This window comes from Xenopus tropicalis, chromosome 3 (genome assembly GCF_000004195.4).
Source record: "Xenopus tropicalis strain Nigerian chromosome 3, UCB_Xtro_10.0, whole genome shotgun sequence".
NCBI lineage: Eukaryota > Metazoa > Chordata > Amphibia > Anura > Pipidae > Xenopus > Xenopus tropicalis.
Genome location: NC_030679.2, coordinates 10,830,568 through 10,855,314, shown reverse-complemented (window position 1 = coordinate 10,855,314; position 24,747 = coordinate 10,830,568). Strand labels below are relative to the sequence as shown.

The window sequence follows — 24,747 nt, the reverse complement described above, 5'->3', positions numbered from 1 at the left end:
GATGAATCGGTACTTAATTAGCGTGTCTAGCGCACTTTAGTGCAGCGTTTTTCAACCACTGTTCCGCGGCACACTAGTGTGCCGCGAGATGTTGCCTGGTGTGCCGTAGGCAGGGCACCAATATACTAGGGGGGCACTGCTCTTGGCACCAATGTACTAGGGGGGCACTGCTGCTGGGCACCAATGTACTAGGGGGGCACTGCTCTTGGCACCAATGTACTAGGGGGGCACTGCTGCTGGGCACAGAGTTAAATTTTTTAACATTTTCTAATGGTGGTGTGCCTCGTGATTTTTTTCATGAAACAAGTGTGCCTTTGCCCAAAAAAGGTTGAAAAACACTGCTTTAGTGAATCAACCCCATTGAGAGTACCGCACGCTTGGGGACTTGGTGCAAAAGGAAAGTTTATTGAAAAAACTTAAACCTTCCTTCTTATAGCTATATCTATATATAATTTATAGAGTGTGTGTGTGTGTACACAAGTAAAAAAAAAAAACAAAGAAAGGCGATAAAATACAGCAAACAGAAGTATTAATCATGGATTACACCAGTGGTTCTCAACCTTCCTAATGCCGCAACCCTTTAATACAGTTCCTCATGTTGTGGTGACCCCCAACCATAAAATTATTCCTAAGCCCATCGGAAATATGTGTTTTATGGTCTTAGGAGACCCCTGAGAAAGGTTTGTTCGACCCCCAAAGGGGTCCCGACCCACAGGTTGAGAACCGCTGGATTACATAATTACAGCCAATGTATTACACGTGGTTTTGTTCTATTTTACCTCTTTATTGGTTTAAATCAAGCGCAAAATAAATGTATTGTATGTGAGATATATTGGTACTAATAACATATATGTACTGTTTTTTTTCTTCCTCGGAGCTCCCCTAGGACATGGACTTCTATTTGTGTATCTGGAATATTGTTTTCAACATTTGTCTGTATCAGTGTAAATACAGAGCTCAGTGGGGACCAATTAAATGTCTTAACAGTAACACAAGTCAGTATCTAAGGCAATCACCTCAACTCCTGATGGTGCATTCCCTAAGGCAGTGATCCCCAAGCACTAGCGCGTGAGCAACATGTTCAATTGCAAAAGACACAAGAACCCCCTAATCATAAGAGCTTCACCTGTTCTCCTATACTAAACCCAGTCTTTGGCTTCCATAACCCACACCCAAATATATGTAACCCCTATTTGGCTGTAAAACAGACAAGCGCCAGCTAGAATAGGTTTAGAGCATGGGGCACATAAGACTCAATTCCTCAGATGGGCTTTTGCTAAGTGGAAATATCCTGGGGTGTAGTGCAACTACAACTCACTGTACCGTGTGCAGAGTAAAAATAGCAAATAATGGACGCCAGAAGGTTCTTGCTGATGAACAAATGATAACTTGGTTTATTGGCAAAGACAATTAGTGCACAGGGTTAGCGCATATACTCACAAATGCAGATATTATAGCAGTAGTACACTCTGAGGACAACAAGAGAGGATGCTACTGGTTTATCCCACCTCTTTGGGAGACTGGGCAGGGTAAAGCACCTGGTCAGCTCGGCACCACTATGGAGGGCAGTCTGGATAGATACCTCAATCCTCAGGTTGAATGCCTTTAGTTTTAAAGCAGGGGTGCCCACACACTTTTGTGCGGCGATCGATTTCTGACTCCTCCCCGCGCACGTACGCATGCCCAATAAATGCACGGAACCGCTGCACTTCAGCATTTGCAGGCTTTGATGTGGTCCACCAGAAATCCACCCGGGATCGACGTTTTGGCCACCCCTGTTTTAAAGCGTCCCACAGCTGACTGTGGATCAGGGTTAAAGTACTATCCTGCATCTTAAAGGAACAGTAACACCAAAAAATGAAAGTGTATAAAAGTAACTAAAATATAATGTGCTGCTGCCCTGCACTGGTAAAAGTTGTGTGTTTACTTCAGAAAGTCTACTATAATTTATATAAATAAGCTGCTATGTAGCCCCGGGGGCAGCCATTCAAAGGAGAAAAGGCACAGGCACATAGCAGATAACAGATAAAACACTATTGTATTCTACAGAACTTATCTGTTATCTGCTATATAACCTGTGCCTTTTCTCCTTTTTTCCAGCTTGAACGGCTGCCCCCATGGCTACACAGCAGCTTATTATATAAATTATAGTAGTGTTACTGTAGCAAACACACTAGTTTTACCAGTGCAGGGCAACAGTGCATTATATTTTTATTACTTGAAAGCTCTTTCATTTTTTGGTGTTACTGTTCCTTTAACTGTGGCCCTATGCTAAGGCAACAGTGCCTGTATGGAAGGCTACTTCCAGCTAACCTCCTTGATGGAGCCAAAAGCTGCTCTTGCTTCCATCCCTCACTACCTCACTCCTTAAGCCTGAATTAACCCAATATTGCCCACCTCTAGGTGGGGATATCGGGAGAAGATCCGCTCGCTTGGCAACCTTGCCAAGCGAGCGGATCTTAGCGTGTATGGCCACCTTTTAGTGGCAGATGGAGTTGCATTAATGCCATTGCCGCTACCTTACGGGGTCCCTGTCCCCGACTTCTCTAGAGTGGATGGGCACTCTAGGGTAGGCTTTTCCTTTACTGGGGCCCTGTTGATCCCAGGCTCAGTGGACCTTCCACCTGAGACACCAGAGGCAGCCAAAAAGGAAGCCACACCCCTTTGTTAAACACTATATTGGAGTGCAAAGGGCGGAGTCAACCTGTAAACCAATAAGGCACATATGCAAAACTATAACTGGATACATGGGTCTTCGCCCAGTAACAGCATAAACTAGGAAGTGGTCCATAGGGGCATGTTAACCCTATGGGTCCCTACAGTTAATTAACCCCTTTGTAAAAAGAATAGGTCAATAATTGTCTCAAAAACTGGCAGCATTGGGCACAGCTAGGGTCATAATGCAGGGGAGAGCAAAATGTCAAATGGCTGCTGTCCTGTCAGATTCCTTTATGGCAGATTGCTCTGTGTTATGTCTAAATTATTCTAGATGATCTGTTTAGGAATGCTAAAAATCCAAGGGGGTATGTTACAATGACACCTGAGGCCTTTTTTCCTCATCTTACAAGAATGCTATCAAATGTTTTGTTTCCACATTATTGCACCACGTATTAATAAAGTATGGTTGAAATAAACTATATATTCATTTATACATAGGTGAGTAGGATTGCCACCTTTTCTGAGGAAAAAAAGAAACCCAATTTAAAATATGCATTTAAAGTCTGGCATAAAAAAAACGCAAGGTAAGGCAAGCACTGACGAATTATAATCTAGAAAACTATTGAAATGGCTTAGCGGAGGGCATTTACGCCCTATTCTAAAATGGCCGCTGCGCCGGACCACGTGATCGGCGCCGCTCGCTTCCTGACAAACAGATGATGACGCAGGCGGAAGTGATGCTGTCCACTTGTTGGGGGCAATGCCGCCCGGAGCAGCTAGCAGCTGTAATGTAACTTACACCTGAGGACGCCGTGAGTCTGAGCCGGTGAGTCTAGTATCCGTTATTGCATGGGTGGATACGGCTTCCTGTAACAGGTGGAGGCACTTCCGGTGCTCATGGCCATCTGTGTGAAATGTTCCAGCTGGAACTATTTTCGGTAGCAGGCTTATTGCTTGTACTGGGGATATCCCTACTCCTCTTCAACCACTTTATAAATATAGGTGGGGGGCAGGGAAACGTTTATAAATTAGGCAGCCTGGGTTGCACTGGGTTTCTAGGAAACCATGAAAATTAGCCTGCTTGGCCTTGGGCTAGTCCTGCAGCTGCCTTTCTTATCCCTGCTACCAGTATGGTGGTACTGCTGGAGGGGGTGGCCTCAGCCTGAGCCTTGGAATGCCTTCTGGGGGCGCTGCTCCATTGTGGCAAAGTAATCAAGTCTGATATTAAGGTCCCCATACACGGGCCGATTGTAGCTGCCGATATGGGTCCCTTAGCCCGATTGGCCAGCTTATCAGCCCGTGTATGGGCACTACCAACGGGCCTGCCCGACCGATATCTGGCCTGAAAACGGGCAGATATAGTTTGGGCGGGTTAAAATATTTAGTCAGATGCAGTCCCCGAACCGACTGCGCCAATACCCATCATTCTAATTCGACCCCAGGGCAAACAACTGAATTAAGGTGGCCATACACGCTAAGATGCCAAGCGAGCGGATCTTCTCCTGATATCCCCACCTACGGGTGGGCTATATCGGACTAATTTGGGCTTAAGGTGGCCATACACGGGCCGATTCTAGCTGCCGATATCGGTTCCTAAAGGTGGCCATACACACACCGATAATATCGTACGAAACCTCGTTTCGTACGATATTCGGTGCGTGGATGGTATGTCGGCGAGTCGACCGATATCGCAGGAAGCTGCTGATATCGGCCGACTCGCCGATCGGACCAGTTGGAAAATTTTGATCGGGCACCATAGAAGGCGCCTGATCAAAATCTCCCTTCAGCGCTGAATCGGCAGAAGGAGGTAGAAATCCTATTGTTTCTACCTCCTTACCTGCCGATTCAGCCCTGAATGGTGTGTGGCGGATCTGACGATGTCGCACGAAACATCGTCAGATCACCACGTGTATGGCCAGCTTTAGACCGACTCGGCAGCTTATTGGCCTTTGTATGGGCACTAACGTCGGGCCTGTCCGACCGATATCTGGCCTGAAATCGATCGGTCCCCGAACCGACTGCATTGGCCGTACACACTAAGATCCGAGTCGCCAAGCGACACCTATGGGTGGACGATATTGGACTAATTCAGGCTAATTCGGTAGTTGGGCCCTGGGGCATAACGATCGTATTAGAACATCGGGTATAGGCGCAGTCGGTTTGGGGACCTCATCAGCGAGCCGATGCGGTCCCCAATCCGACTAAATTTTTAAACCTGCCCGATTGATATCTTCCTGATTTCAGGCCAGATATTGGTCGGGCAGACCCATTATTAGTGCCCATCCATGGGTTGATAAGCTGCTGAGTCGGTCTAAGGGACCCGAATTGGCCTGTGTATGGCCACCTTAGTGTCAGACTTGAGTACTTTGCCGCATCAGGCAGGATCTCAGGCCAGATGTCAGTCGGTATTGCCCACACATGGGCCAATAAGCTGCTGAGTCGGGATAAGGGACCCATATCGGCAGCTAGAATCGGCCCATGTATGGCCACCTTAAGCCTGAATTAGCCCGACATCGCCCACCCGTAGGTGGGGATATCGGGAGAAGATCCACTCGCTTGGCGACATCGCCAAGCGAGCGGATCTTAGCGTGTATGGGCACCTTTAGTGGCAGACGGAGTTGCAGAAATGCCAACCTGGATTCCAAGTTTTCCAGGGCCATCCTGGCTGTGCCCATCACGCCCCTGCCCCCGCTGCTTTGGCTGATGATTCTATGCATGGGTACGTTAGGTTCCTGGCAGATGACAGCCTTGTTACTATGGGTGACTGGGGAGAGAGGCTTAAATTAGAGAGACTCCCAACAAATACAGGGTAGCTGTCATGTCTCGGTTATGGGAGGCCCAGGCAGCCCTACCACATGGTACACTCTTAGCTTAGGTGGTTGTTGCTCAGACTGTCAGACTGCACTTTGACAGTCACATGACCCACTGCTTGAGTCCGAGATTGCCATTACAGTGAATGGGAAGCTTATGCTCAGGTGACAAAACTCCTGGAATCTGTGCACGTGCTCTTTAACTCAAAGGAATGGAAAAATAATCCTTATTGGCTCCATCGTTGGCTAAGGTAGCGTTTTGCTTGTTCATAGCAAGGGTGGTTGCCGAACAACAACATGATGGGTTGGCTAATGCGCTAATTATGCTCTGCTGGAAAGAAGCACACGCTGATACATGTGACCCATACCTGTCTACTGAATATGTAATGTGTTTTTTGTTTTTAGATCTCTTCCTGGGGGCACTTGCTTCTCTAGACGCCTGCATTTGCAGCTGTTGATTCCACAGGGGGAGACTAAGAAAATGAGGCGGCTGAATCGCAAGAAGACACTGAGCCTGGTGAAGGAGCTGGATGCTTTCCCCAAGGTGCCCGAGAGCTACGTTGAGACCTCAGCAAGCAGGGGGACCGGTGAGGGGGTGGTGGGGAAAATTACATTTTTTTGTAGGGGGGCGTGGGATGTAAACTTCAGACAATTATACTTTGTTATGGGGAGATATAGGGGTAGGGGCTGGTTCCCATTGAAACTTGGAATACTGTATTTTCCCTTGTTGTTATGATACTTTTTCCACCTTTTACAACTAAAAAAAAAAATACATTTGTTGCTTTAAGAACAAAATTTTAAACGGTAGAGTGAATTAATTGCTATGTAAACAGTGCAATTTAAAAATAAAAGGTACCCCATAAAAATGATGACAGAATCCCTTTAAGGCAGTTACATGCTGAACTGTATGCCTGGGCATTTCATGTTTCAGCTCATGATGGATCACAGCCTGTTCTTTGTATTCTCTACACGCTGTGCCTTATGGAAGGGATTTCATGGCCAGTTTGCCAAGACAACTGAGGTGTATACCCGTTGCTATATAATTATTGTTGTACAGTCTTTGTACTTTTAAGGGCGAGGACACACAGAGCTACTAGTAGCAGCTACTTTTTCACGGCTACTAAATGCCAGAAAATCCCCTGCCATAGACAATACCGAGAATTGCCTCTGCTAAAACACATGTAGAGACTATCAGTAGAATTATCAGTAAATGCTCAGCATTGTCTATTTTAGTAGCCACGACAAGTAGCTGCTTTGCCAGAGGCAATTCTCAGGTATTGTCTATGGCATGGTATTTTCTGGCATTTAGTAGCCGTGACAAATAGCTGCTACTAAGTAGCTCCTTGTGTCTACACCCTAAGGGCTCTGGCACACGGGGAGATTAGTCGCCCGAGACAAATCTCCCTGTTCGCGGGCGACTAATCTCCCCGAGTTTGTATCAGTTGCCATCCCACTGGCGAAAATGTAAGTCGCCAGTGGGATGGCACACGCGGCTGCGCGATTTCGGCAATTCGCCGAAAATGCCTCGCGAGGCAACTTCGCCGATTTGCCGAAATCGCCTGCGCAGCATGTACCATCCCACCGGCGAATTACATGTTCCCCGTGTGCCAGAGCCCTAAGAGATTGTTCTGTATGCGTAAATGGTTCGTAAAATGATCTTCTGTCCTTACCCATGGCCTAGGGCAGAAGGATTAAGGGTGGATACACACAGAGCTACTAGTAGCAGCTACTTGTTGTGGCTAATAAAATAGACAATGCTGATCATTTACTGATAATTGTCTCTGTGTGTTTTAGCCAAGGCAATTCTCAGTATTGTCTATGGCAGGGGATTTTCTGGAGTTTAGTAGCTGTGACAAGTAGCTACTAGCAGCCCAGTATGTCTTCGTAGCCCAGTGCGTTTTTGCCCTAAGGGCAATGACACTCAGGGAGATCTGTCGCCTGTGGTAAAAATGCGCTACCGCAGGTGACATATCTCCTGAAAATGGCATCCCCTTCACTAAAATTTGAATCGCTGCATGTAAATTATATTATTCACTGCAATGTGGCTTAATTGTGGGGGAATGACTTTTGCCGAATCGCCGCCGTGTCTATGCACGGCATATGGTTAAAGCCTGATATCTGGCATACATAGGCCAGGTATTTATCGGGCAGGTTGATGCAGTCCTCTCCCAACAGAATGAAAGCAGGTGACAATTCCGTTCTCTTTCATTATAATAGCAATTATCTGGACCCACAGGGTTCAATAAGCAGTTGCCTGACCTGTGAGTACACTGCATGCTCTAATCCCAAAATAGTGATTTTAGTGCATCCCTGGTCAATGGCCCTGAGGCTCAGACTATTGTGTCAGCCTTATTGGACCCTGCAATATAGGTGGCCATATTGGGCAAAGAGCTGCTTATTTTGCCAACCTTGCCAAACAAGCAGATATATGAGAAGAGGATATATACAGTAAGTGCATCAGAGTTTTGGGTTGATTGGTGCTTGTTGTATCTGCAAATAAGGGACTAGGTACTTCTGGGGTCATTGCCTTTAGATAAATGCTTTATGTGCCATTAACCTAATTCCTTGCCAGTAAATTGTGATGAGTCAGTCCTTTTCACTCGGAGCTGTTTCACTGGTGCCAGTTTCTCAATATGATGACCTTTTGCTGTATTATTGCCACCTATGTGTGTTTAATTTTTCCTTTTATTCCTTGCTCTAATCTTACATCTCCTCTTTCCCCCTAGTATCGCTTATGGCCTTCTCTATCATGGGTATCCTCACTATTATGGAATTCTTGGTGTATCGGAACACAAGGATGAAATACGAGTATGAGGTTGACAAAGATTTCACTAGGTAACACCTTCATTTTTTCTCTCCTCCTCTACTTTCTTCCTTCTTTCACTACGGCAGGGGTCCCCAACCTTTCTTACTCGTGAGCCACAGTCAAATGTAAAAAGACTTGGAAAGCAACACAAGCACCATAAAAGTTCATGGAAGTGCCAAATAAGAGCTGTGATTGGCTATTAGGCAGCCTCTATGCACCCTATCGGCTTACAGGGGGCTTTATTTGGTAGGAAATCTTGTTTTTATTCAACCAAAACTTGCCCCCAAGTCAGGAATTCAAAAATAACTCCCTGGTTTGGGGGCACTGAGAGCAACATCCAAGGGGTTGGGGAGCAACATGTTGCCCCCGAGCCACTGGTTGGGGATCACTGCATTATGGGCACCTCACTTCTAACGCCACCCCAAATGGGGGCAGGGTCATATTTGCTATGTATGCTATGATACAGGATATAGAAAGGTTAAAATATAAATGACTCAAAATAACCCAGTATTTTCTCTGCTCTGCATGCTTAGAGTTTACGTAAGTATGCAGTAGAAGTGTAGCTATGCAACACTCTGTAGCTTGTCCCAGCTTTGCTGTATATCTCTACAGAACTCAGCCACCACTTATATGCTTTACAAGTTATCTACTTATTTGATATTTTTCACTTTTCACTCTTATTTATTCTCTTTGTTTCCATGTTTGCAACTAGGGACCAAAGGTCCACCATGTTTGTATTTTCTAAAAACCTCAGTAAAATGTTTCAGTATTAAAGAAACATATATATATAAATTACCCCATCCCAGAGGTACCCCTCCCGTATTAAATATGCATGTACACATGTACTGCTGGGAAGCAGAACCTCTCGGCTGTTACATTATGTTTAGTGTATAAATACAGCTTTTCTAGCCATAAACAGTGTAAGGATTTAGGTAATAGCTTTGCATTTTAGAAACAGTAGCCTGGCATTTTTTGTGTTCTGGTCATGTGATATTTAGGCTATTACCAATAACGGGGAAATCTTCACTGTGTGTATACTTGCCAACTGGAAAAGCATAGCCTGTATGGAAGTCTCTTATACTGCAACATCATTGTCCCTTATTACACCAAAGAAATGACATATACTTTCTTGGTTTTTGTCTTGCAGCAAAATCCGGCTGAACATAGACATTACAGTGGCAATGAAGTGTCAATGTAAGTATATGAAACTTTGAGCATGGCGTTGGCATTACTGTTACAGCCATGTATTTACCAATTCCCCTTCTGTTACAGATGTTGGCGCCGACGTGTTAGATTTGGCCGAGACAATGGTTACCTCTGCGCAAGGGCTGGTCTATGAGCCTGTAAGACACAGTTCACTGACGCAATCCAGCAGAAGTTGTGGTGCTTTCTGGGTTGTGGCTTTAGAGCAGGGGGAGTGGATACTGGAAATGCATTGAATGTTCCAAGTTTGTTTTCTGGTTCCTAACAGTTTAATGTCTTTGTTCTGCAGGTGATATTTGAGCTGTCTCCCCAGCAAAGGCTATGGCAGAGGTAATGTTGGCGTAAGGGAGAAAGGGTTCCTGTGTTTGTTCCTCTGCAGTAGCACAAGTTGTAATGACTCCGTGTGTCTATCTACAGGATGCTGCAGCAAATCCAGGGCCGCCTACAGGAGGAGCATTCTCTTCAGGATCTCTTGTTCAAGAGTGCAATGAGGACATCAGTCATGTCCCTGCCCCCCAGGTAAGTGATCTAGCAATTTATTCTAGGATATCCCTCTGTAGATCAAGAGACCTTCTATGGTGTCCTTCGTTATGAACTGGCAAATGACAGTAAACAGGAATTAGTACACAGATGTCCTGGCCAGTTATAGCCCTTAAAGGAGAACTACACCCACCCCCCCAGCTTTAAAAGCCCCCTTAACTGGCCTGCCTCGACTTACCCTCACCTCTTCCTTATCGCATACTCTGTAACTTAAAAAGCTGCCCCTGTCGCAAACCCCAATCTAAAAATGCAGAGCTGAGTACCTGGGAGTACCTGGGCGCCATCTTCTGTTCAGTCGTAGAAGCTTCGGGTCTCACTGCCGACACGGACCCTGCTTGAGCACGGGCAGTTGGGGCAACTGGGAAATCAGCTTCTCTTTATTTTTAGTTTGGGGTTTGCGACAGGGGCAGTTGTTTAAAATACAGATTATGTGATAAGGGAGAGGTGAGGGGGGTTGAGGCAGGCCAGTTAAGGGGGGTAGTTCTCCTTTAAGATTTTCGGGGTCATGGCCAGGAGCCCCAGCCTTCCATACAGCAACAACACACAAAGCTGCAGTCCCGGAAATTTTTACCTGTGAGCCCTATTCAACTGTAAAAAAGATTAAAGGAGCAACACAAGCATGAAGATTTCCTAAGGGTTCCAAATAAGGGCTGTGATTGGCTTTTTGGTAGGCTCTATGTGGACTTGCAGCCTATAGGAGGCTCTGTTTGGCAGTACTTTGGTTTTTATGCTTATCAAAATTTGCCTCCAAGCCAGGAATTCTAAAATAAGCTCCTGCTTTGGGGGCACTGGGAGCAACATCCGAGGCTTGATGAACAACATGTTGCTCAAGAGCCACTGGTTGGGGGTCGCTGACATAGAGGAACCAAATACCTAAGCTTTTGATCAGTGTTGCAATATATTCACAGAACTTACAATTGGCTTTTGAACTGAGCTTTGAAAAAAAAAAAACTAAAAAAAAATTGACTGCAAATAATAAAGATGATTCACAAAACCCATCCGTCATTTCATTTTTCCTGCTTTTAGGGAGGATTCTCCTACAGAGCCACCCAATGCCTGCAGGATCCATGGGCACCTTGAAATCAATAAAGTGGCTGGGAACTTCCACATCACTGTGGGCAAGTATGTCCTTATTCCAGGGGAGTTAATGACATATTAATGCCCCTCCTTTATCGCTCATATGTCAGTAACTCAGTACCTAGTAAAATAGTTGTTGGTTGCTACCGTTTAAAGAATACATATCCCCTTCATTGTGTACCCGAGACCAGGCCTGGACTGGCAGTCTGTGGGTTCCAGCAAATGCCAGAAGGGCTGCTGTAAGGTGCCATAAACAGTCACTATTTTTTGGGCTGGGGGGAGCTGTTTGTGCCTCTAGGTACTGGGAATGCCAGGGGGGCTGTAAGGTGCCACAGACAGTCGCTATTTATTGGGCTGGGGGGGCTATGTGTGCCTCTGGGTACTGGGAATGCCAGGGGGGGCTATAAGGTGCCACAGACACTCACTATTTATTAGGCTGGGGGGGCTGTTTGTGCCTCTGGGTACTGGGAATGCCAGGGGGGCTGTAAGGTGCCACAGACAGTCACTATTTATTGGGCTGGGGGGGCTGTTTTTTCCTCTGGGTACTGGGAATGCCAGGGGGGCTGTAAGGTGCCACAGACAGTCACTATTTATTGGGCTGGGGGGGGGCTGTTTGTGTCTCTGGGTACTGGGAATGCCAGGGGGGCTGTAAGGTGCCACAGACAGTCACTATTTATTGGGCTGGGGGGCTGTTTGTGCCTCTGGGTACTGGGAATGCCAGGGGGGGCTGTAAGGTGCTACAGACAGTCACTATTTATTGGCCTGGGGGGCTGTTTGTGCCTCTGGGTACTGGGAATGCCAGGGGGGGCTGTAAGGTGCTACAGACAGTCACTATTTATTGGGCTGGGGGGGGGGCTGTTTGTGCTTCTGGGTACTGGGAATGCCAGGGGGGCTTTAAGGTGCCACAGACACTCACTATTTATTGGGCTGCTGGGTTTATTTGTGTGCCTAATTGCCAGGGTCTGACTTTAAATCTCATACTGGACCTGCCTGTAACCCAGCAGTTATTTATTGCAGTTGTACATTGCAGGCACTGGGTTTTTTAGTGTGATACACAAAGCGCAATTCTTTCCAATTTTTCATTTGGTCTTCATTTTTGAATTTTTATTATTTTTTTCCCTCAATTATTTACCTTCTTTTGACTCTCTTTAGTTTTCATATAGGGGGTCACTGACCCCGCCAGCCAAAAACTATTGCTCTGCAAGGCTTCAATTTTATTGGTATTGTTGCTTTGTATTATCTTTCTATCCAGGACTCTCTTTTTTCATATTCCACTCTCTTATCCATACCATTGGCTTGCCAGATAACTTCGGAAATTCCAATCCGGAGAGCTGCTTAACAAAAATTAAATAATTCAAAAACCACATGTAAAAGAAAATGAAGAACAATTCGACCAATTGCAAATTGCCTTAGAATATCACTCTCTATATTGTACTAAAGGTTGATTTAAAGGTGAACAGCCTCTTTACCTAAAGTTGAATGAGTGGGTTTCCCAAGTGGTGTTTCCACATCTGATTGGTTGCTATGCGTTAAGGTGGCCATACACGTAAAGATCTGCTCGCCTGGCGAGCGAAGATCTTCTTCCAATATCCCCACCTACAGGTGGGTGATATCGGGCAAATTCAAGCTAATTTGGTCATTTGGCCCTGTAATAGCCACAATTGGTTCTGGGACCACATCAACGAGCCAATGCGGTCCCCGATCCGACCAAATTTTTTAACCTGCCCGATCGATATCTAGGCGATTTCAGGCCAAATATCAGTCGGGCTGGCTCTTTGTTTGTGCCCCTACACGGGCCAATAAGCTGCCGAATTGGTCTAAGGGACCGATATCGGCAGCTACAATTGGCCTGTGTATGGCCACCTTTACTGTTCCTGGGCAAACATAGTGCCTTTTATTACAAATGGGGGGGATAGTGCTTGTACCCACTGTCAGTTAATGAGCTCCTTAGTGTTTATATCCCTAATGAAATAACATCAGAAACTTTGTGAGACCATGTGATAGGGAATTCATATTTCCTATTGTCCAGCACTTTAATCTTCATCCTTATTTTATTCTCTCAACCCCACAGAGCTATTCCTCACCCAAGGGGGCACGCACACCTGGCAGCTCTAGTGAGCCATGACAGTAAGTTCAAACCTATACATGATAAGCAATTGTTCCTGTATATATCACTATACCGCAGTCTTCATTTTGTATGGAGGCCTTGTTAGTAATCATATCTGTGGAACTACCAATCGGATTCAGTGCTCTTCACGCAAATCTCCTATCCTGCAGGTTACAATTTTTCTCATCGCATCGATCATTTCTCCTTTGGGGAACCTCTGCCTGGGATTGTCAACCCTTTGGATGGAACAGAAAAAATAGCTGAGGACAGTAAGTGACGCCAGCATCGTATTGGGCAGCTATTCCCTGCCTTGGGTTGCTTTTATTTATTAACTGGTTCTCTGTTGGTGTAAACATTTATCCCAATGAAACCTAAAAACTCCTATCATTAAGGGTAAAGACACACTGGGCTACTAGTAGCAGCTGCTTGTCACAGCTACTAAACACCAGAAAATACCCTACCATAGACAATACTGAGACACATCTAGACACAATTATCAGTAAATGATCAGCATTGTCTATTTCTATAGCTGTGACAAGTAGCTGCTACTAGTAGCTCTGTGTGTCTTCACCCTTACGGTAAAGACACACTGGGCTACTAGTAGCAGCTACTTGTCACGGCTACTAAACGCCAGAACATAACTTGCTATAGACAATACTGAGAATTGCCTCTGCTAAAACACACATAGAGACAATTATCAGTAAATGATCAGCTTTGTCTATTTTAGTAGCCAAGACAAGTAGCTTCTACTAGTAGCTCTGTGTGACTTTGCCCTAAGGGAGAAGACACACAGAGCTACTGGTAGCAGCTACTTTTTCATGGCTACTCAACACCAGAAAATCCCCTGCCATAGACAATACTGAGAATTGCCTCTGCTAAAACACATGTAGAGACAGTTATCAGTAAATGATCAGCATTGTCTATTTTAGTAGCCAAGACTAGTAGCTGCTACTATTAGCTCCATGTGACTTTGCCCTAAGGGTGAAGACACACAGAGCTACTAGTAGCAATTACTTTTTCACGGCTACTGAGCGCCAGAAAATTCCCTACCATATACAATACTGAGAATTGCCTCTGCTAAAACACATGTAGACTGTTATCGGTAAATGATCATCATTGTCTATTTTAGTAGCCACAACAAGTAGCTGCTACCAGTAGTCCCGTGTGTCTTTACCCTAAGGGCTCTGGTATACAGCGAGATTAGTCGCCGGTGGGATGTCATATTGGGGAGATTAGTCGCCCGCAGCAAGGGAGATTTGTCGCGGGCGACTAATCTCCCCGTGTACCAGAGCCCTAAGGGTGAAGACACACAGAGCTACTAGTAGCAATTACTTTTTCACGGCTACTGAGCGCCAGAAAATACCCTGCCATAGACAATACTGAGAATTGCCTCTACTAAAACACATGTAGAGACTGTTATCAGTAAATGATCAGCATTGTCTATTTTAGTAGCCACAACAAGTAGCTGCTACTAGTAGCTCCATGTGTCTTTACCCTAAGGGTGAAGACACACAGAGCTACTTGTAGCAGCTAATTGTTCACGGCTACTGAACGCCAGAAAATCCCCTGCCATAGACAATACTGAGAATTACCGCTGCTAAAACACACATAGAGACAATTATCAGTAAATGATCAGCATTGTCTATTTTAGGAGCCACGACAAGTAGCAGCTACTATAGCTCCATGTGTCTTCACCCTAATAAAGCTGGCCATACACGCACCGATACTATTGTACGAAACCTCGTTTCGTACGATATTCGGTGCGTGTATGGCATGTCGGCGAGTCGACAGATATCGCAGGAGGCTGCTGATATCGGACGACTCGCCGATCGGCCACGTTAGAAAATTTTGATCGGGCGCCATAGAAGGCCGTCAGGGCTGAATCGGCAGAAGGAGGTAGAAATCCTATTGTTTCTACCTCCTTATCTGCTGTTTCAGCCCTGACTGTGTGTGGCGGATCTGACGATGATCGTCAGATCGCCACGTGTATGGCCAGCTTAAGAGTAAAGGCACTTCGCTGAAAAGTAGTTATGCATTGCTAATTTTTCTTCAGACAGCACCACCTTCTGGTCAGTTCCTGTAACTGTACAGTCAGAGGTATACATTCAGAAGGAAAACAGAATAGTTCTGATGTTGCTATGCTCAGCGAAAAAATCAGAAGCCTCAGATGCCCTTCCTATCTCCTTCCTGAGCAGAGCAACATCAGAGCCCTGTCTCTCTGACTATATAATTACAGGGATTGACTAGCAGCTGGTGAAGTTGTTAAAAAAATCACTATATTAGCAGTTAATACAAGCTTAAATAGCTCTGAAATGGAAAAAAAAACTAATGTAAATTGCAAAAGGTATTAGAAAAGACCCCTGATCAATTTACGTTTAAATACTTTTGTGCCCCACTTTCACTTTTTTTTTTTCCACTTTTTTTTTCTTGGATCGCTTTGGATCGGGGGGTGCTCTTGGCTCCTATGGGCTGAAAACTAATTCCTTTATACTCGAGTTCAAAGTGTTGCACAAATATGCTGGTTAATTGTCTAGTATTACATTGCCCAGTGATCCCCAACCAGTGGCTCCGGGGCAACATGTTGCTCCCCAACCCCTTGGATGTTGCTCTCAGTGCCCCCAAACCAGGGAGTTATTTTTGAATTCCTGACTTGGGGGCAAGTTTTGGTTGAATAAAAACAAGATTTCCTACCAAATAAAGCCCCCTGTAAGCTGATAGGGTGCATAGAGGCTGCCTAATAGCCAATCACAGCCCTTATTTGGCTCCTCCATGAACGTTTATGGTGCTTGTGTTGCACTCCTAGTCTTTTTACATGTGACTGTGGCTCCCGAGTAAGAAAGGTTGGGGGTCCCTGACATAGACAAATGGGTGTTTAGATTCTATTTATATAGGAAAGCAATGTGACTGTAAATCTGTTTGTATTGAGATAACCCAGTGCTGTAATGCCGCTCTCTCCTTGTAGGTAACCAGATGTATCAGTATTTTATCACCATTGTACCAACGAAGTTACACACCAACAAAGTTGACTGTGACACCCATCAGTTCTCTGTGACGGAGCGGGTGAGTATGTGGCATTCAGACAGGTTGGGAGGCCAAAGACACATGACTCTCGGTGACATTCCTAACCAAACCTTCATTTAACCCCTCAGGAAAGGGTGATAAATCACGCCAGCGGGAGTCACGGGGTGTCTGGCATATTCATGAAGTATGACATCAGCTCCCTGATGGTGATGGTCACGGAGGATCACATGCCTCTCTGGAAGTTTCTGGTCCGTCTGTGCGGCATCGTTGGAGGGATATTTACCACGACCGGTGAGTCTGATCCCGAGCTGGGTTCGGTGAGAGATCATTAAGCGGTGTGCATTTTGCTCATTGAGTTGTCTGCTTTTTAGGGATGATCCACGGGCTGGCCGAGTTCTTTGTCGATCTCATTTGCTGCCGGTTCAAGCTGGGCATGTACAGACCTCATGAGGTAAGTGCTGGCATGTTTGAAATGTAGCGTTTTTATCTGTATTCATTTTTAGGGTTTAGTTATCCTTTAAAGAACTACCCCTTTAGCCTAGCAGCCATCCTTTCTTTGTTAAAGGGGGCATCAACCTTCCATAGCAATGTTGCTTCTCATCCAGCTAAAAGTTAAAGGTGAACTACCCCTTCAATATTACACAAAAGTTTTATCCCCCCCCAAGTTACCATGCCCTTTGGCAACCCACCCTAATTCAAGTTCCTTAACTTTCTTGGGGATAAATCATCTATTTAATTCTCATTTGCTGAAAGGTTAGTGTCCGCAGACAGGGACAGGAGGTGTGCCAAAAAAAAAAACCAGCGGTGGCTTTCCTTGTTCTTGAAAATAGGTTTTCCAGCTGTTAGTGAACTACAACTCCCAACATTCTTGCTGAAGATTAGTAAAAGGAAAACTGAAGAAAAGGCATGCTGGGAGTTGGTCTCTGCTGCTCAGCTGAGCGTGCTGTACTCTGATTTACCATGCTGTGCTTCCATGGCTAACATCTCTCTGTGTTTTCCAGACAGGCCACATGGACGGAATTCATGCCAACCACTGCACAGAGACATTGGCCCCTGACCCACTGTGAATGGCACAAAGCTTTTTATGAAAATAAACCTTGTCAGTGTTTTACAATCTGGGCCCTGTTTGTGAGTCTCGACCCAAACCCTTTTTGTGTGGAGCCCAGATGTGCTCCCTCTCCCCACATTCCTATACCTCAGCATTCCTACACATATACTTCCGCATTGCTACACCCCCACATTCTCATCATTTGTATACTTCCACATACCTGCACCTAGACTTCCACATTCCTACACCCCCGCATTCCTATACCTTTACTTCCGCATTCCTACACCCCCACATTCCTATACCTCCGCATTCCTGCACCTTTACTTCCGCATTCCTACACCCCCACATTCCTATACATCCGCATTCCTGCACCTTTACTTCCACATTCCTACACCCCCACATTCCTATACCTCCGCATTCCTGCACCTTTACTTCCGCATTCCTACACCCCCACATTCCTATACCTCCGCATTCCTGCACCTTTACTTCCGCATTCCTACACCCCCACATTCCTATACCTCCGCATTCCTGCACCTTTACTTCCGCATTCCTACACCCCCACATTCCTGCACCTTTACTTCCGCATTCCTACACCCCCACATTCCTATACATCCGCATTCCTGCACCTTTACTTCCGCATTCCTACACCCCCACATTCCTATACATCCGCATTCCTGCACCTTTACTTCCACATTCCTACACCCCCACATTCCTATACTTTGACATTTCTTTCCTCCCACGTTCCTTTATTTTCCCTGCATTTCTATACTCACACTTTCTATACTTCCACACTAATTACCTCCACATTCCTGCACCCCTACATGCCTACACCCCCACATTCCTACACCCCCGCATTCCTATACCTTTACTTCCGCATTCCTACACCCCCACATTCCTATACCTCCGCATTCCTGCACCTTTACTTCCGCATTCCTACACCCCCACATTCCTATACATCCGCATTCCTGCACCTTTACTTCCACATTCCTACACCCCCACATTCCTATACCTCCGCATTCCTGCACCTTTACTTCCGCATTCCTACACCCCCACATTCCTATACCTCCGCATTCCTGCACCTTTACTTCCGCATTCCTACACCCCCACATTCCTATACCTCCGCATTCCTGCACCTTTACTTCCGCATTCCTACACCCCCACATTCCTGCACCTTTACTTCCGCATTCCTACACCCCCACATTCCTATACATCCGCATTCCTGCACCTTTACTTCCGCATTCCTACACCCCCACATTCCTATACATCCGCATTCCTGCACCTTTACTTCCACATTCCTACACCCCCACATTCCTATACTTTGACATTTCTTTCCTCCCACGTTCCTTTATTTTCCCTGCATTTCTATACTCACACTTTCTATACTTCCACACTAATTACCTCCACATTCCTGCACCCCTACATGCCTACACCCCCCACATTCCTATTCATCCACCATGTCAGTTTGTCCCAGCCCTACCATAATAATTGCTGGAGTAACAGGGGGAGTAACATAAAGCCACTTAAAGGTGGCCATGCAAAGGCAGTATTCTGGCTGCCACCCTGGCCGGGGACATGGGCTACCCCTTTAAGTCTTTTATTGAGCAAGAATAGAACACTAGGGGTGGATTATGGAGTGATTCACTCTAGTTATGTATTCTGCAGTACAGGTAACATAGTAACATAGTAAGTTGGGTTGAAAACAGACATACGTCCATCATGTTCAACCATAATGCCTATAAATAACCTGCCTAACTGCTAGTTGATCCAGAGGGAGGCACAGGTACAGGTGTGGGACCCATTATCCAGAATGCTTGGGACCTGGGGTTTTCCGGATAAGGGTTCTTTTTATCATTCGGATCTCCTACCTTAAGTCTGCTAATAAAAATATTTAAACAGTAATTAAACCCACTAGGATTGTTTTGCCTCCAATAAGGGGTAATTATATCTTAGTTGGGATCAAGTACAGCTACTGTTTTATTATTACAGAGAAAAGGGAATCATTTAACCATTAAATAAACCCAATAGGGCTGTTCTGCCCCAATAAGGGGTAATTATATCTTAGTTGGGATCAAGTACAGGTACTGTTTTATTATTACAGAGAAAAGGGAATCATTTAACCATTAAATAAACCCAGTAGGGCTGTTCTGCCCCCAATAAGGGGTAATTATATCTTAGTTGGGATCAAGTACAGGTACTGTTTTATTATTACAGAGAAAAGGGAATCATTTAACCATTAAATAAACCCAATAGGGCTGTTCTGCCTCCAATAAGGGGTAATTATATCTTAGTTGGGATCAAGTACAGGTACTGTTTTATTTTTACAGAGAAAAGGGAATCATTTAACCATTAAATAAACCCAATAGGGCTGTTCTGCCCCCAATAAGGGGTAATTATATCTTAGTTGGGATCAAGTACAGGTACTGTTTTATTTTTACAGAGAAAAGGGAATCATTTAACCATTAAATAAACCCAATAGGGCTGTTCTGCCCCCAATAAGGGGTAATTATATCTTAGTTGGGATCAAGTACAGGTACTGTTTTATTATTACAGAGAAAAGGGAATCATTTAACCATGAAATAAACCCAATAGGGCTGTTCTGCCCCCAATAAGGGGTAATTATATCTTAGTTGGGATCAAGTACAGGTACTGTTTTATTATTACAGAGAAAAGGGAATCATTTAACCATTAAATAAACCCAATAGGGCTGTTCTGCCCCCAATAAGGAGTAATTATATCTTAGTTGGGATCAAGTACAGGTACTGTTTTATTATTAGAAAATAGAAACAGGAAACCCCTTTTTGAAAATGTGAATTATTTGATTAAAATTGAGTCTATGGGAGATGGCCTTTCCTTAATTCGGAACGTTCTGGATAATGGGTTTCCGGATAAGGGGTCCGATACCTGTAGTATATTAGGATGATAGCAGGGTATAACACTTAAAGGGATGGATCCGCTTTAAATTAGCTTTTAGTATGTCCAAAAGTGCACTATTCTATATCTAGAGACGGTTGTGGCAAGAATAAAAAGGGGCCGTTATTATCCATGGGGGTGTGATCAATTCATACACACTATGAAATCCGACATGAATAAGCCGGGCGACTGTGTGACATGCTTTGGTTTGAACCAAATCTATAAGCTGTACGGATACGCCAGTATGTCCCATGCTATTGTAGGTCTCTGAAGGATCTAGTGGTCCTAAATTACAGACCCTTAAATGTTTAATGTTCAGACACATAAAGCAAAGGGATGAATTTCCTTCAGTCTACACTAGGTGGCACCCTTTAACCGCATGATGCTGGTGTCGATTGAGAAGTCAAACACTTCTCCTGTCCTACGGGCCAGATGCTGGCACTGTAAATTTTGGAATTTCATGGCACCATCTGTAATACAGTTGTTGCACAAAAGCATTAGTGGTACAGGTATGGGATCCTTTATCCAGAAACCCGTTATCCAGAAAGCTCCGAATTACGGAAAGCCATTTTAATCAAATAATTCAGAATTTTAAAACTGATTTCCTTTTTCTCTGTAATAATAAAACAGTACCTGTACTTGATCCCAACTAAGATATAATTACCCCTTATTGGGGCAGAACAGCCCTACTGGGTTTATTTCATGGTTAAATGATTCCCTTTTCTCTGTAATAATAAAACAGTACCTGTACTTAATCCCAACTAAGATATAATTACCCCTTATTGGGGGCAGAACAGCCCTATTGGGTTTATTTAATGGTTAAATGATTCCCTTTTCTCTGTAATAATAAAACAGTACCTGTACTTGATCCCAACTAAGATATAATTACCCCTTATTGGGGCAGAACAGTCCTATTGGGTTTATTTAATGGTTAAATGATTCCCTTTTCTCTGTAATAATAAAACAGTACCTGTACTTGATCCCAACTAAGATATAATTACTCCTTATTGGGGCAGAACAGCCCTATTGGGTTTATTTAATGGTTAAATGATTCCCTTTTCTCTGTAATAATAAAACAGTACCTGTACTTGATCCCAACTAAGATATAATTACCCCTTATTGGGGGCAGAACAGCCCTATTGGGTTTATTTAATGGTTAAATGATTCCCTTTTCTCTGTAATAATAAAACAGTACCTGTACTTGATCCCAACTAAGATATAATTACCCCTTATTGGGGCAGAACAGCCCTATTGGGTTTTTTTAATGGTTAAATGATTCCCTTTTCTCTGTAATAATAAAACAGTACCTGTACTTGATCCCAACTAAGATATAATTACCCCTTATTGGGGGCAGAACAGCCCTATTGGGTTTATTTAATGGTTAAATGATTCCCTTTTCTCTGTAATAATAAAACAGTACCTGTACTTGATCCCAACTAAGATATAATTACCCCTTATTGGGGGCAGAACAGTCCTATTGGGTTTATTTAATGTTTTATTGATTTTTTAGTAGACTAAGGTATGGAGATCCAAATTACGGAAAGACCCCTTATCCAGAATACCCTTGGTCCCAGGCATTCTGGATAACGTGTCCTATACCTGTACTTTGGTACAGCTCTGCACCATGTTGGGTAAACATGGAGTTTTGGTGCCGGTGGTGCATGGGTACTTTGCTTGGTCACTTCTTGTAAAAGTGGTCAAGTTGTGGGTCTTAGGGGAACCAAATGCAGGTCAGTGGGTCTGGCCTGCTGGATTGAACCAGTTCAGGTCTCTGTGTAGAATAGAAAGGACGGTTCTGCCATGCTAGAGCTGTGGTGTTCCCCACTGGCTAACTGGGGAGAAATGTGGCAAATTATGCCTCTTTGGGTCCCAAGCATCTAAAGAAGAACTTAAGCCACAGCCATCATCATTGCTGATACAGGTACCACCACATCATACAACTGATTCACCTGTAGCATCAGCTTCTATGGCAGAATCCTGCATTGAAATCCATTTTTCAAATACACAAATAGATTTTATTTTTTATTTCCCAGGGTGCCAGTCATGTGTGACCTGTACTCTGAAACTTCAGTCACACTTTACTGCTGAGCAGCCGATCAGCAGAACAATGGCAAGGTAACAAGACAGCAGCTCCCAGTAGGTATCTGAATAGCACTCAATAGTAAGAAATCCAAGTCCGGCTTGGGACTCCTCCAGTTACATGGGAGTAGGAGAAACAATATGTTAGCTGAAAGCAGTTCTAATGTGTAGCGCTGGCTGAAAGCTCAGACTCAGGCACACTTTACTGCTGCGCTGCAAGTTGGAGTGATATCCCCCCACCCTCACCCCCAGCAGCCGATCAGTAGAACAATGGGAAGGGAGCAGCTCCCAGTAGGTATCAGAATAGCACTCAATAGTAAGAAATCCAAGTCCGGCTTGGGACTCCTCCAGTTACATGGGAGTAGGAGAAACAATAGGTTAGCTGAAAGCAGTTCTAATGTGTAGCGCTGGCTGAAAGCTCAGACTCAGGCACACTTTACTGCTGCGCTGCAAGTTGGAGTGATATCCCCCCACCCTCACCCCCAGCAGCCGATCAGTAGAACAATGGGAAGGGAGCAGCTCCCAGTAGGTATCAGAATAGCACTCAATAGTAAGAAATCCAAGTCCGGCTTGGGACTCCTCCAGTTACATGGGAGTAGGAGAAACAATAGGTTAGCTGAAAGCAGTTCTAATGTGTAGCGCTGGCTGAAAGCTCAGACTCAGGCACAATGCACTGAGATGGCGCCTACACACCAATATTACAACTAAAAAAAAAAAAAATACTTTTGTTGGTTCAAGAGTACAATTTTAAATGGTAGAGCGAATTTTATTTGCTATGTAAACTGTAATTTAGAAATAAAAAGTATACCATAAAAATCACAACAGTATCCCATTTAAGGAGAAGGAAAGTCATTTTGGCATTTTACTGCTAATAGATTTGCACACGTTAGTGCCGCCTAGAATGCTATATTTATTCTGCAGAAACCATTACCATACCTGAGTAATCAGACCTAGAAGCTCCCTCTGTTTGTTTAAGATAGCAGCTGCCATTTTAGCTTTGTCTCCTTAGCTTCCTGCTGCAGCTTACTTACTAATATCTACAGTTAGTATTAGTGTTTGTATATATAGTTTATGTATGTGAGTGGATAGATAGGTAAGTATAGGGTGTGGGTGTTGGGTTTACTTGGATGGGTTGAACTTGATGGACTCTGGTCTTTTTTCAACCCTATGTAACTATGTAACTATTCTTATGGGAGGGGGAGAGGTGAGAGCTGCGCAGACTCGTGCCCCAAACTTGAAGGAGCCCTAAACGAGAGGAAGTCTGATACCCAAGAACGTGTTTACATAAAAGAAGGCAAGAAATCCTGTTTCTTTTGATAGAGGACTTTGATTAGTGCTTATGGCTGTATTTACATAGACCTTTCAGATAAAGCTTACTTAGTTTTCTCCTTTAAGCTTAGCTTCCCAACAGCAGCCCAGAGCCCACTGAGCATGTGTAGTGCCATTTACACACACAAGATGGCCTAACAAGATCCAAGATAGGAAGCTCCTGGGGGCAACTGTGAAGGCCGGGATCATCACTGTTATAGGGCTGCTGAACCTTTTGGCTGGTACAGTAAGTACAGTATATAAATACAGCACTTCTAGATGGCGTTTTTTCCACTGCTAATTTTTGCGGCCGTTTTTTTGACACAATCCGCCAATGGCGAAACGCTGAAATTCGTGCACATTCGTGCCTGGGAAAATTTGCTCATCTCTAGTCTCCAGTCCCCCCCTCCCCCCCCCGTCTGCACTGAAAGTATTTGGCTTAACATTTGGCATTAGGAATAAGCCAAAAATTGCTCTAAACTGTCGAATGATGTGCCAGGTTCATTCAAGTGCAGATCATAGTGCAGGCATGAGTATGCAGGAAGATCTATTGTGTTTCTTTAATTGATACCTGAGGTCATAGGTTTGATTCCAGCCAGGGCACTGTAAGGGGTGTCTGTGTCTGCCTGGGTTTCCTTCCACATTCCAAAAACAGGCCCTAGTGTGTGGCTGTGATAGGGACCTTAGATTGTAAGCCCCACTGGGGCAGGGACTGATGGGAATATGATAGGGACCTTAGATTGTAAGCTCACTGGGGCAGGGACTGATGGGAATGGGATAGGGACCTTAGATTGTAAGCTCACTGGGGCAGGGACTGATGGGAATGTGATAGGGACCTTAGATTGTAAGCTCACTGGGGCAGGGACTGATGGGAATGGGATAGGGACCTTAGATTGTAAGCTCACTGGGGCAGGGACTGATGGGAATGTGATAGGGGCCTTAGATTGTAAGCTCACTGGGGCAGGGACTGATGGGAATGTGATAGGGGCCTTAGATTGTAAGCTCACTGGGGCAGGGACTGATGGGAATATGATAGGGACCTTAGATTGTAAGCTCCACTGGGGCAGGGACTGATGGGAATATGATAGGGACCTTAGATTGTAAGCTCCACTGGGGCAGGGACTGATGGGAATATGATAGGGACCTTAGATTGTAAGCTCCACTGGGGCAGGGACTGATG

General features: G+C 44.7%; 1 protein-coding gene across 3 annotated transcripts; it reads left to right on the top strand.

Annotated features, from left to right (window-relative positions):
- Positions 1–3,372: 3,372 nt before the first annotated feature.
- On the top strand, positions 3,373–17,336 carry ergic2 (ERGIC and golgi 2). Of its 3 annotated transcripts, none has more exons than XM_018091996.2 (14): positions 3,373–3,484; positions 5,874–6,012; positions 8,195–8,303; positions 9,422–9,468; positions 9,547–9,617; positions 9,767–9,807; positions 9,895–9,996; positions 11,044–11,139; positions 13,166–13,221; positions 13,372–13,470; positions 16,164–16,261; positions 16,351–16,513; positions 16,594–16,673; positions 17,224–17,336. In XM_018091996.2, exons 3-14 carry the CDS (start codon positions 8,203–8,205, stop codon positions 17,287–17,289), a joined length of 1,020 nt encoding a protein of 339 aa, XP_017947485.1. In that variant the 5' UTR covers positions 3,373–3,484; positions 5,874–6,012; positions 8,195–8,202; the 3' UTR covers positions 17,290–17,336.
- Positions 17,337–24,747: the final 7,411 nt, after the last annotated feature.